The sequence below is a fragment of the Balearica regulorum genome, chromosome 6 (genome assembly GCF_011004875.1).
Source record: "Balearica regulorum gibbericeps isolate bBalReg1 chromosome 6, bBalReg1.pri, whole genome shotgun sequence".
Classification (NCBI taxonomy): Eukaryota; Metazoa; Chordata; class Aves; order Gruiformes; family Gruidae; genus Balearica; species Balearica regulorum.
In genome coordinates this window covers 3,688,368-3,700,474 of record NC_046189.1, presented here as the reverse complement: position 1 = coordinate 3,700,474, position 12,107 = coordinate 3,688,368, and the positions used below count along the sequence as shown (strand labels likewise).

Genomic DNA, 12,107 nt, shown 5'->3' with positions numbered 1-12,107 from the left:
ATTATGTATACTACAAGCAGGCCTTTGTTACAGGCCTATCTTTTTGGCTACAATGGTAACTGTCATTTACTCTCCAACATTAAATGTGCTCTTATGAATAGTTTTTTACATCCATTTAATCTGATTCACCATTGCTTCCTCTAATCTGGCACTGGAACGTACAGATTAAGTGAATTAATTTAAGCATCCACTAATGCAGAGGCTTTAGCAAGCCAGATGTTCAAGCTCCTCTTCTGACATCATGCTGATGATGCTTGTTGTTTTTCCCCTTCTGGTGATGTTGCCGTTTATCACATCTCCCTGGTGTCTCAGTATAATTAATACTGTAGCCGAATCAACCCGCATTTCCACAGGCCTGCCAGGGTTCGGTAGAAGACAACACTGGTACCGGTGGAAGGCTGTGTTCCGGGCTGGGGCTGGCAGGGGATAGATTTTTCCTCAGGCCCAGCACCCGCTCCGGCTGACACGGCCGCGCCGCCGCTGCCCCATTCAGGCTGCGCCCCAAAATGGCGCCGCCCTGCCGGCAGCCAACAACCCCCCCCCGGCCCCCGCCGCCAGCCCCAACTCTCGCGAGACCGCGGTGGGCGTACCACCCCGCCCACTTCAACTCTCGCGAGATCCCCGCGCGCTGCCCATAGAGCTGTTGCTGAGGGCGCGCGCCCCGCGGCGGTTGCGGCTCCGCCCTCGGCCCCGCCCACTTCCGGCGCCGCCGCTGAGGGAGGGAAGGGCGGAGGGAGGAGCCGCCCCGCCGCCCCCTGCCCCGGGCCAGCCCCGGGGATGGTGTTGGCCGCGGGAGCCGGGCCCTGACGCCGCACTCAGGTAAGTGCCGGCCGCCCCCCTTCCCCCGGGCCGGAGCTAGGCCCCGCAGCTCAGGCTTGGCACCTTCCGCCTGCCTCAGGCCCAGCCCCTCCTCCCACCCGGGGCCCCCACATCTCCCAGGGCCGCCCCGGCCCGCCAGGCCTCGGGGCTCCGGCGACACTGCGGGGGGACCCCGCTGGCTCCGCGGAACTACTCCCCCGGCCCGAGAGGGTCGCGTCCCCACCGCAGCGGCCCCGGCCATCCCCCCCTGACGAGGAGCAGGCACCGGCGGTGCGGAGCAGGGCGGCCCCCCGCTCCCCAGGGAGCTGGAGAAATCCCGGGGCTCTCTTGCCTTTGCCTATAAATAAGCGCAGCAGCCCTCCCTCCCCTTTCTACCCGGTGTGTGCAGTGGTAAAGCCTGACTTTGCGGTTAGTAAGTTTTGCGTGCTTCCTCGCTGTGCTCCCGTGATGAAATTTGGGGTATAGCTGGAGCGAATCATCTCTTTTCCACACTGGTCACTTCTCTTCGATTTCCTAGTTTTCTAGGACAAGCAGTGAGGAAACAGATCTATAAATGTGTTCAGGCATTTAATTCCTATTGAAGTTGACTTCATTTGGACTTGGCACCTAAAAGGTGTTTTTTTGGGGGTGGAGTGGTGCCTGCAGTTTACAGTTTTTCTTTTCTTTTCTTTTTTTTTATTTTAAGACCCTGTGTTGCTACTTCCCAGACTCCCCTACTCCCCCCTTCCTTTTTTAGTTTTGTTTTTAAACCAACTGTTGTCTTTTTTTTTTCTCCAAGGTAAAAAAGGACTGTTTTGTCTGCTTATTCTTTCTTTCTCTGGGGTAGTGGAAGGAAAAAAAAAAATCTACTGAATGTTTTGGTTTGGCGAGCAAGATTTACATTTGCCCTGAATTTGGGTTTTTTTGTTTTAAATCTGGATCTTGAAGCTAATAAACATACTTGTCAGCTTCAGAGAACTTGACCTTCTTGTAGCTCTTTGCCAGAGTTTCATACTGTTAAGTACTATTGTGAAATACATGCTTTCCTTTTTTAAAAAAAACTTGTTACTCATCTGTTATATTCTTCTCAACATCCAAGTGTCATGTCAGTTGTTTTATTTCTCCTTCTTGCCCCTTCACTGGTATTTTGGTGTTGGCTTGATGTTTGGTATAAATCTGTCAGCTTTCTCACAACCTTGGGAAAGCAGTAGGGCTGTCGTTACAGATGTAGTGACTAGATTGGCAGGTCAGAGGCTTTATCCCCTGTTTTCTCTGGGGCAAGAACAAACAAAATGAACAAGCAAAGTAACTACTGTTGCAGTGGATGTGTTAAACTTGACTTCAGGGCTTGCTTACAAGAAGGAAAGAAACATCGAGACACACAGAGCTGAATCTGACAAAGATAAATTTTGTATTGAGTCTTGTCATTTTGTGGTGTGATTGTCTTCATCTCAGTGGTTTACTGGACTTTATTATTATTTGCCTTGTGAATATCTCTGCTGATTCTCCATTTTATACTAAACAGAGCTGATGTTACCAGAGTAACTGGTTCATCTCTTGGTAACTGCTGCATCATACCTGTCTGGTCTTCTATGCAAACTAGTTCATGTAAAGACTGCTGACTTCTTACAAGTTTTTTTGCCTTTATTTCATTGGATTAATTTGTATGACTAAAGGATAAATGTTTCTCCTACCATTTTGGTGGCGGTGAGGCCTAAAGGATATGGATTTTGTCAGCATTACATTGTTTTTGGCCAAACTGTTAAGAAGAATGAGTTACCTTCAGCTAGGAGTAGTGTCAAAATGTATTAAGCCATGACTGAATGTTTTGGTTTTATGACTTTGGCCTTCTGTCCACCTTTTCTTGGAATTTATTTATCAGTGCAGTTATCTTCTATAGTGGAGGACTGACACAGCAAAAAATATCTTCATTTCAGTTACCAGATCTCCATATCTAATTTTCTCCACCATTGCTCTGCAGTGTGAGGAATGTATTGTGAAGAGTTACTCTTGTGCAGCTGCATAGATAATTGCACTATTTGCAGCTTAAATCAGTTTCCTGTGTCCTGTTAGCTGACTCAAAGCTCACTTCCTAGTGTTAGAGAATTGTTCTAGTAACCCTTCCCCTCCTCTTTCTGTCTTTTTGGGTTTTTTGGCCAGCCAAAAAGTAGCTCCTAATATTGTCACATGAAGTATGGATGAGAATGGTCGTAGCAGGTTGTCTGGCCAGGGTTGTGGCAGGGGTATTTTCATAGCAGTTCTTTCGAAGGAGCGATGTCAAGCGGTGGTATACTGTGGTGGATGGTGCAGTGAAATTGGATTGTAAACAGTGATGAAAGTCTGATCTTTCTCCAGAAAAATTACGCTTCCTCTTGGCCTAACGTACTGTAACTCTCTCAGTATTCACATCTGAAACAAACTCTCATTCTTCAAGTACTCTAGGCCATCCTCGTCTTTAATTGATATATACAGTTAACATGACTGCATTTTCTTTGAGTGCTAACAATGTGATGATAGTTGTTGAATAAGGGACTAACTATAACTCAGTTTTGTACATGGGGTTTTTTTCCTCCCTCCTGGTGCTTTAGCTTTGGTAATTGACTGTGTTCCGATATTTGTGTTCCAGATTGAAGACAGCAGTAATGCTAACTCTGGCAAGCAAGTTGAAGCGGGATGATGGTGTCAGAGGACCCCGTGCATCCAATCCAGCTTCCGATTCAACTCGGAGGGTGTCTGTTCGAGATAAATTACTTGTTAAAGGTGAAAGGAACTTATATTTAAATATTTTGGGATTTACCGTTTGCAGGTGTGTTGCCAGTAAACAATAATAAATTGTGTAGAAAATTATTTCTGGAAGTATTATGCTTGAACTGTGCAGCTTGATCTAGCGGCAAGGAATATGTTGTTTAGGCTGATGTTTCTGCTAAAAATGATCAATAACGAATATACTACTGTTGATATGTAAGCTTTCGCTATTAGGATTCATGCCAAAGGAAACTTGCATTTCCTGGTCTTATTTCAGAAAGACTTGAGACTGACACTGGGGTATTTGCCTGAGTGATATTGTCTAACTCTAGCATTACATACAGCTCTTCTGAATTAGGGTAGATTCTGCCATATAACTGTATACTGGAGCAATATTTCACTGCAAATGCTACTACCTCAGTGTACTGGGATTGCCTCAACCAGACTGTGAGAACGTTACCTTCACAATTTTCTCTCTTTGCATTGTTCTAAGGACAGGGAGTTTTGATACACTTTAAACCCTGATGTGATAACTGTTGCAAAGAGCTTGTTTTAGACTTCCAATTTGGAAATCCTCAGTTAACTCTAGTTCTGAGAGGGAAAGATATCAGGCAGGAGGAATAAGCTCTTTAACCAAGCTAAGCTACAAAGCCAAATTACTAAATATATATAATCTGAGATTTTGACTAACCTACAGGTGTAGACTTGAGGGGAAAATAACAATGTAATATAAATAGACTTCAAGTACAATGCCTGGTATAGCATGAGGTGCCATAAGAAATTTTACCGTACCCTTAGAACAATCATGTATTTCACTTTTATGACTAACCCCTTACCTAAGTCTGTAGGGGAAGAAAAGACTGTAAGCTATAGAGAATTAGTATTGATGTTGTCATCGCTATGGCTACCCATTAGCAAACCAATGCAGACTAAGTTTTGAATGAATTTAGTTCCAAACTGACAAATATTAAAAGCAAGTCAAGTCACTGCCGGTATCCTGACAAGTGTGAGTGCTAGATTGTGATCCAGTTGTGTGCGAAAGTTGTATCATGTGGCTCTCCAAAAAGAGTTGTAGGAGTGACTGTCGGTTTGGTTAGAATGGTTTCTAGACTGAAATTGGAACTGACAGTAGATCACTTCAGTATAACCACACTGAAAGTGAGAGGAGAATCTAGTAGCTAGTGTGAAAAAGGCTTGTTGGGGATATTCTTTTTTTAAGCTACTCTTAAGCTAATTGTAGACCACTCAATTGTAAAAGTTTCTAGAACTTGCTCCAGCTCTTTGTAGATGCTGCAGCAGCTGATCTATCTTAATGTTGAGAGCCTAAGTGAAGATGGACTTCTGATGTTGATGGTGTTTTTAGGTCATGTATAGATCTGCAGGAATGAGTTTGATAGGGAGTGAAGAGCTGCCTGTAGAGCTGTGCATACAGCAGGGATGCTATTGCATCTGGGCCTGCGCTGGTGCCTTTTGCTGCTTGATTGTATGGAACTGCAATAGTCTGGTGTGTGCTCAGCTGCAGGCTGTTGTATTAGATTTGAAACAAAGTTGGTGGGCGATTGTGAGAGTAGTTGTAAGTAGAAGTTGTTACTGATGTTTGTTTAGGCTGGAGTTAGCAAACAAACAGGTGACAGTTTTAGAATGGGTGAATGGCTCAATCAGGTCAATGTCCTGGCAACTGTGAATTAAAAAATAATCTGTTCTGCAAAAAAAGAAAAGAAATGCTGGCTGGAAGTAAGGAAGGAGGAGATGAGGAAAGGCCCAGCATGTTCTGTCCTTGTTGGCCCCAGCAGTTATGCTGAGGTTAGCGCTGGTTTAGTTGTATCTCTTAACGGTGTTAGTGGTGGTGGTTTTATTCTGCTGTGCAAAGCCTCTGAGTTGAAAGAACGAGGGACTGTGGTCACATACAACAGAAAGCTCAGTGATAGCTATGCTCTTTCTGTAGCACACCTGCATCCATTTTGGCCTCAAATCAGTCCATAGCTTCTCAGTCAGTAGGGGAACAGTGGGCAGCTGGTCTGTGCAGCATCCTCCACAGCAGTTTACACACATGGTGGGCTGTCTTGGAAGCTTAGCTGAGGGTGATTTTTTTTGGCACACATTTGCCCTGGGAGCTGGTGATAGTGTATGAACCAAGGTCAGATAGCTGCTTGCTTGCTCGAGTGATGATGATGTGGTATTCCTGATCCACAGTAACTTGGTGATAGACTAATAAATTCTGCAGACAGATATCTGCCAGTTTTACTAGAGGTATTACCCAGACACAGACAGTGTCTGGTTTTTATCTGGAGGTAAATTAAAGGCAGCCTTGCTTGTGTTGATAGTCCACTCCAAGGAGGCATTATAGAATCTCTTTGAAGGATGTGTTGTCACACTGATAACCCTGCAGTCCTCAAATGTTTTTGTACACTGACTGGTAAATAGATCAATGCCACTTTGATTATGGGGTAGATGGCCGTGACCCCAGCCACTGATAAGTGCAGACGATGCTTACAAACTTTCTCAAAAAAATGGCATAGACCAACTACATACGTCTGCTAAGTGATGCTGCCTTTAAGTAGGAAAAATAAGTGATAATTTAGATACAATGTTAGCTATTTACAGATTCACAGATTGGTTGGGGTTGGAAGGGACCTCTAGAGATCGTCTAGTCCAACCCCCCCCTGCTAGGGCAGGATCACTTAGGGTAGGTTGCACAGGATGGTGTCCAGGTGGGTTTTAAATATCTCCAGAGAAGGAGACTCCGCAACCTCTCTGGGCATTTGCACCATGTGAATGAGAAGAAAATTTACAATCAGTGTTTGAAATACTTTTAGTAAAACTGGAAGTGTGTGAGCTATCAGTTGAGTGTTGTCAGGTGCTGTCCTTGACTCTAGTGATGGATGCAAGTCAGACTTTTTTCCCCACTTCCGTGAAAAAGTTACTCTTAAAATACTGGTGCCCTTTGTTATTTTTTCTAAGCTGTGCCTTTGCTTACATGTCCAGTATTGTTATATATTCAAATATCAATTGTGGCTCAGGGCAGTGTTTTGTTGGATTATTTCATGGACATATTATGAATGGAAAAAAACTCTTATCTAAAACTTTGTGTAGGGAAGTAATTCTGAGACAGCTGGATATTCTCTTCCAGCTGTCTTCTCAGGTGTTAATCATGGCTGCTAAACAGGATTTGGTAACAGCCTGTGCCCTGCTTATTACTTCAGCAGCTAATGGACTGCACTTGGGAGGTGAGGGGCATGGTGGCAGTTCTGATCTGAAACCCTGGGAAATCACAGGAAAACATCCACCACTTTGGAATAACTGAGGGCAGAAGTGTCTGAGGGTGTGCTAGAGTGAGGACTAGTAATCCAGGCTGACAATTCTTGGAGAGAGGCTTTCTGGACTGGAGATGGACCAAGCAGTGACTGCCATGTTTCAAGACAAATCAAGTGGAGGAACTGTGAACAACTGGAGAAGGCAGAAAGCAAATGCTGATGTGGGGAGAAGTAGCAGACAGAAATGGTGCTTGAAGAGGCTCTGCTGCCTCTCTGGCAAGGAGAGAGGCCCTAATAAAGCACAACTGTGTTAAAAGTTGAGTGTGCCTTATTCTTGCATCCCTGTTTTCACTGGATTTCCAATACAGGCTCAGTTGGAGAGTAAGGCCCTAATTCTGTAGACCTAGTACTCAAGTTAAAATAGAGCAAGCAGTACACTTACTTTAGCAGCTTTCATTTTTTTTTTTTCTGTGCTGCAGTGGCAATTTTCGATGTCGAATTCATCTCCAAGAGGGAACTTCAGGTTAGGAATAGGGACCGCATGACTGCTCCTGCAGGATGTTCTGAGCTGTGCAGTGGTCAACTTGAAAGGCAGATCCTTTCTGAAAATTTGAAGGGAGCTGAGGACGAGTTAAAGTACTATTAAGTTTAATATTCTATAATGAACATGACTACTAAATTGAATTAAAGGTGAAGAACATGCCAGGATGTCAGTAGTAGCAGTGATGTTTATGCTTATTGATCACAAAGGTTGTCCCTTGAAATGTTTTTTTTATAGTGCACCTAAACATCATTCAGTTTTATATTACTAGTGCTGCTTAGTTTGATTGTAAATGACAGCTTGAAATAACTTAATGTCTAAGAAAATGAGTTAGCATGGCTTATTCTTCAGTTGTCTGCAACATTTGTGGGTTTTACAACCAGCTGTATGTAACCAGAAAATGTATCAGGTGTGCAGTTGTAGAAGGAAGTGGAAAACTGATCATAAAAATGAGATAAATGTACATTGTAAGTAAAAATGAGGAGAATCCATGTATTTGCTTTCCTCAAACCTTCAGGTATGGTAATATCCCTCCTCACAATAGCAGGCCAGGAAAATTGAGAGGGGGGAAAAAAATAGGAGTGTTTTGAGAATTATAAAAACCTTCCTTCATTACCACTCTTGAAATTACTTGAGACATTGTTTTGAAAATGCTGCATTTACTTCTGCATGTTGCACAACATAAATCACAAAAGCATTTCGTTTTGTGATGCTGCTTAGTTGTTCCCCCCTGCCATGAAATTCTTTATTTTGGAACAAAACAGTGGAAAGCTGCTTGTTATACGAGTGATTCATATTTATTAGAGGAAACTAGTAGTTTACACTAAATGCTTGCAGCGTAATTTTAATAGATATTTTAAAGCTAAAAATTGAAGTTAATTTGAAAAATTGTTAGTGACACTTTTTCTAGAACTTAGCTGACAAAGGGAGGCCTGGTTCAATGTCTTGCTTGACTCCTTATGCCTCTCACTGTCAGCATACCTGAAGTATGAAATGATATATTGCCAGAGTTAGAGATTTCCAACCACGGTGGTTTTTGTAGTTTTTGACGTCAGGACAATAACTTTTGTAATAGTGTATAAAAGCTGAAGCATGTAATTTGATAGTATCTTGTTTATTTTAGACATTTGGAAGTGAAAGGAAAATTCACATCTTGTACTCTGTTGAAAAACTGGCAGTGTTAGGTCGCTTGTTTGACTTCTAATACTGGTCCATATGGTTGTACAGTTCTGAGGAGCTAAGTAGGGAAAGCTATAAAGATAGATAAGAATTAGGAGGCAAACAGCATTATACTGCTAGAATTCATACTTACAAAATGGGATTTTTTTTTTTAGTGTCAAGGTATTTATCTTCATCTCTAGCAGTCTTAAAGATGTACATTAAAGAGGGACCTAAACAAGAGGTGGGGCTTTTTTTGACAAAACCAGAGGGAAATAAGTATTGCTGTGGATGAGAACGTTCATTTCAGTTGAGGAAATAATGCTTTCATTTTGTATACTTAAAAACAAACTCCAGTGAGAAACATATGGCCAGACTCTTTGTGGCAAGGCTAGTAAACAAAGCACTTCTATATTCTGACTTTTTGAGGTGGGGGAAGGGGAGGGAGCAGAACAACATGATTATAGCCTGTGCGTTACCGAATATAACATTCACGTGGGTCTCTCATAAACCATATGCCTGTACACACATCAAAAGTGCGTGTTCCTATTTCTGTCCTGAGAATTGTCATGGGTAGGGAGAATTATTGTTTGCGAAATCATTTATAAATAGCTCTGGTTGCTTGTGTTAGGCTTAGCTTTCCCCTGTTTTATAAAGTTCCTAAGCTGTTGCTGGGACATAATCAGTTTGCATTCAACTCTTCCAAAGTCTATGGTAGGTGTAAGTTTAACCCTTGCCTTTTAACTGTTTTTATGGTTTAAAATAGCATTTGGAACTGTCCAAGCAAGTGCATACTGAGTCAAGAGCAGGACTTTGCAAATATACTTGCGGCTTGGGTGTGCTACTGCACCAGATCAAGTAAGGTTTCAGGAACACCAGACTGGCTGCTCAGGAGCTAGTCTGGCTCTGGGCTGACTGCACTTGCATTTCCCCCCCCCCCCCGCAGAAGCTCAGGCATGTGTCTGCACTTACGGCCTTTCAGACCTACCCAGGGCGGGTTATCGGAGTGGTTGCAGGGCCTTGCGGTGCTTCTGGGTTTGTGGCTTCTTGGCAATGAGCCCTCTTGTCTGCGAGGGGAATTCAGATGCTCTGCTGTGTTCCTGCACCTCTGCTAAGCCAGCACTCAGTGGGCATTGATGAGCACTGTTTTCCTGTGGATGTTCTGGAGTGCTTACACACAGTATTTCCGGAGACTTGGCTTATCCATTTGTTTCTCAGCATCTTAAGAAATGGTCAGGTGTCTGGCTGTGAATTAAGACACAGATACTGATAGTAATTTTTTGAAAGACAAGGTCAGAAGGATTGTGAGAGTAAGTTTGTTCTTCAGTGAGGCTTTTGGATGTCTTGGAAGTTCAGAGTGTTAGAGCTCTAATTATTGCTTCTATGTTTTACTTATTTACAAATCTGTTAAACCATGCCAGTAAGTTGGCAGACTGCACGAGGGGTGTTCTCTTATGGAGAATATTCTTGTCAGTGATATTGCTTTATGTAGAAAATATATAATGTAAACCATCGGAATCCTTATGGAGCTTGAATGTTGGTGAAAATCTTTGTGTTCTGAGCAGCAAAATATAAAAATTAAGAGACTAAAGAGTCATAGAATATGGAAAATTCACAAACACTGTAGCTTTGGCCCATTACATTTGCTAGTTATTGTTAATCACCAATGTTTATATGGCATGGTTGATAGTAACATCTGTTTCCTTCCTTGATGTTACTTTAAAAGTTTAGATTATTGAAGCAGGCCTTTACCTACTTTATCTTTATAAAGTTCTTTTGGTCTTAGTTTCAGTGGTTTGTTGCAGAGTTAATTAGAAACCTAAATTTTGGGGAATTTGCTTTTGTTCTCAAAGCTTGTGTGGATTAGTTACTGTGGCCTTCCCATGTGTTTGCACACCTTCAAAAAGCAAGGGTGCTATTCTGTACTCATGGGTATGAGCAGCTTCCTTTTAATGTTTTCACATGAAAACCGTTCATCCTTGTGCCAAGACAAAGGGAAACACAGAAGTGTGAAGGCATTACAGGGAATTTTTCGCACTTGAAAGGAGCTGTGGTGATCAGTAAACTTTACTGAACCTTGCAGGAGGGAGAAGTGAGGCCCCAGCTCAGCAGGGCTGCTGCAGCCTGGCCATTGCTGGGTTTCAACACTCTGTCCTTTGGTTTCTCCCTTTTCCCTGCCTGCCCTTTTCTCAGGATTGAAGCAAAGAGCAGGCAGGATTCATTAAGCCAAACAATGCATAAGCATGGAAAGCAATAAGGAAAGCAGTCAACACCTTAAAATAAGAGCCGGGTCCTGAACTCTTGTCTAGTGAAGATTGATAGTGCCTCCCACTATGAAAGGCTGGTGAGTTCGAAGAGAAAGGGATGGGGGAATACTCCTATGATGGGTTTGTATAGCTGCAGCCTTCAGTGGTTGGTTATGTCTTGTCTTTTTTTTTTTTTTTGACCAGAAAGGGAAAGTAAAATTCAAATCCTTGACTATAGCTGAAATTACATTTTTGGTATGTTGCAAAGACAGTATTCCTTGAAAACTTTAAGCAACCGTATGTCCCCAGTGTAGTGTGTCTTTCAGCGTACAGCTTTAGTTAAATTGGCTGTGACTGCTCAAGTGCTGCAGAATGTGAGATTTTAAAGAGTGCAATTGTGAATTTTTTAGGTAAGTGTGAAACACGGTGTTTCTGTTTTGGTGAGGTTTTCTCTCTTGGTACAGTAGGCTTGCAGATGCAGGATACCAGGGCTGTGCCAAGCAAGTGGGAGGTGGGACTCAAATTTAAGCATCGTGCTTGCTGCAGGGACCAGCCAGGTATGGTAAGCATGGATGCAAGAAAAGTTCTGGGGAATTAGTGAGCTCTTAATTGTGATGAGATCAGGTTGGATTCTGTGCCAAGAAATTGCTCCCCATATATTAAACTGAATTACAGTTTTAAGATGTATGTTTTTGAAAATTGGTGTTGAAATTTCTTACACGTTGTTGTTAGCTCAAATAAATGGGCTGTGTCTGTGCAGACCAAAAAGTGAAGTTAGAAATCAAGTGGAAAAAAAGACTACAGGAAATGTAAAAATGTGTTTGATTAGGTTTCCTAGAACTTCAGCAGTAGAAGGGGGAGGTATCTTGATGCATCTCATTCATATTTCTGTGAAATACAGGTAGTTGGAGAATAAGACTTCAACAAAAAAATACACAAGAGAGGGAGAACACAGGGAGTATTTCAGAGAAAGCAGCATGGCAAAAAAGGGGTTTAGGAATAAACTTCCCTTCCTAGGAGCTATGCAACTGAATTGGGTTACTTCCTTCCTTTCATGAATGACTAAGTTTTATGTGTGGGGAAATACAATAAATAAAAATCTTAATTCAACGGGACTGCATATCTATAGCAATCTGTGCTCCCAGGGGAAATACCCATCAGTCACAGGAGGAAAAAAAAAAAAATTATCTTAAGACTCTTGAGTTTGTTCAACAGTGCAGAGGTCTGGGGGCAGTTGTGCAATGGATGCAATCACTGACCGGTGCATATTGCTGTGTCAGGTGCTTGAAGTGAAGGTTTGTCTTTCTCTGTTCTTTTGGTGCTCTTCATGCTGGTTTCTGCAGGCAAGACCACATCTAGTATAAC

General features: G+C 42.6%; 1 protein-coding gene across 1 annotated transcript in view; it reads left to right on the top strand.

Annotated features, from left to right (window-relative positions):
- The first annotated feature begins 692 nt into the window (after positions 1–692).
- The window catches only part of UBE2F (ubiquitin conjugating enzyme E2 F (putative)), an 84,867-nt gene continuing 73,452 nt past the window's right edge, over positions 693–12,107 (top strand). The window contains exons 1-2 of the mRNA XM_075755998.1: positions 693–819; positions 3,425–3,558. Of these exons, the coding sequence (XP_075612113.1) occupies positions 3,441–3,558 (118 nt within the window). The 5' untranslated portion in view covers positions 693–819; positions 3,425–3,440. The remainder of the gene's footprint in view (positions 820–3,424; positions 3,559–12,107) is intronic.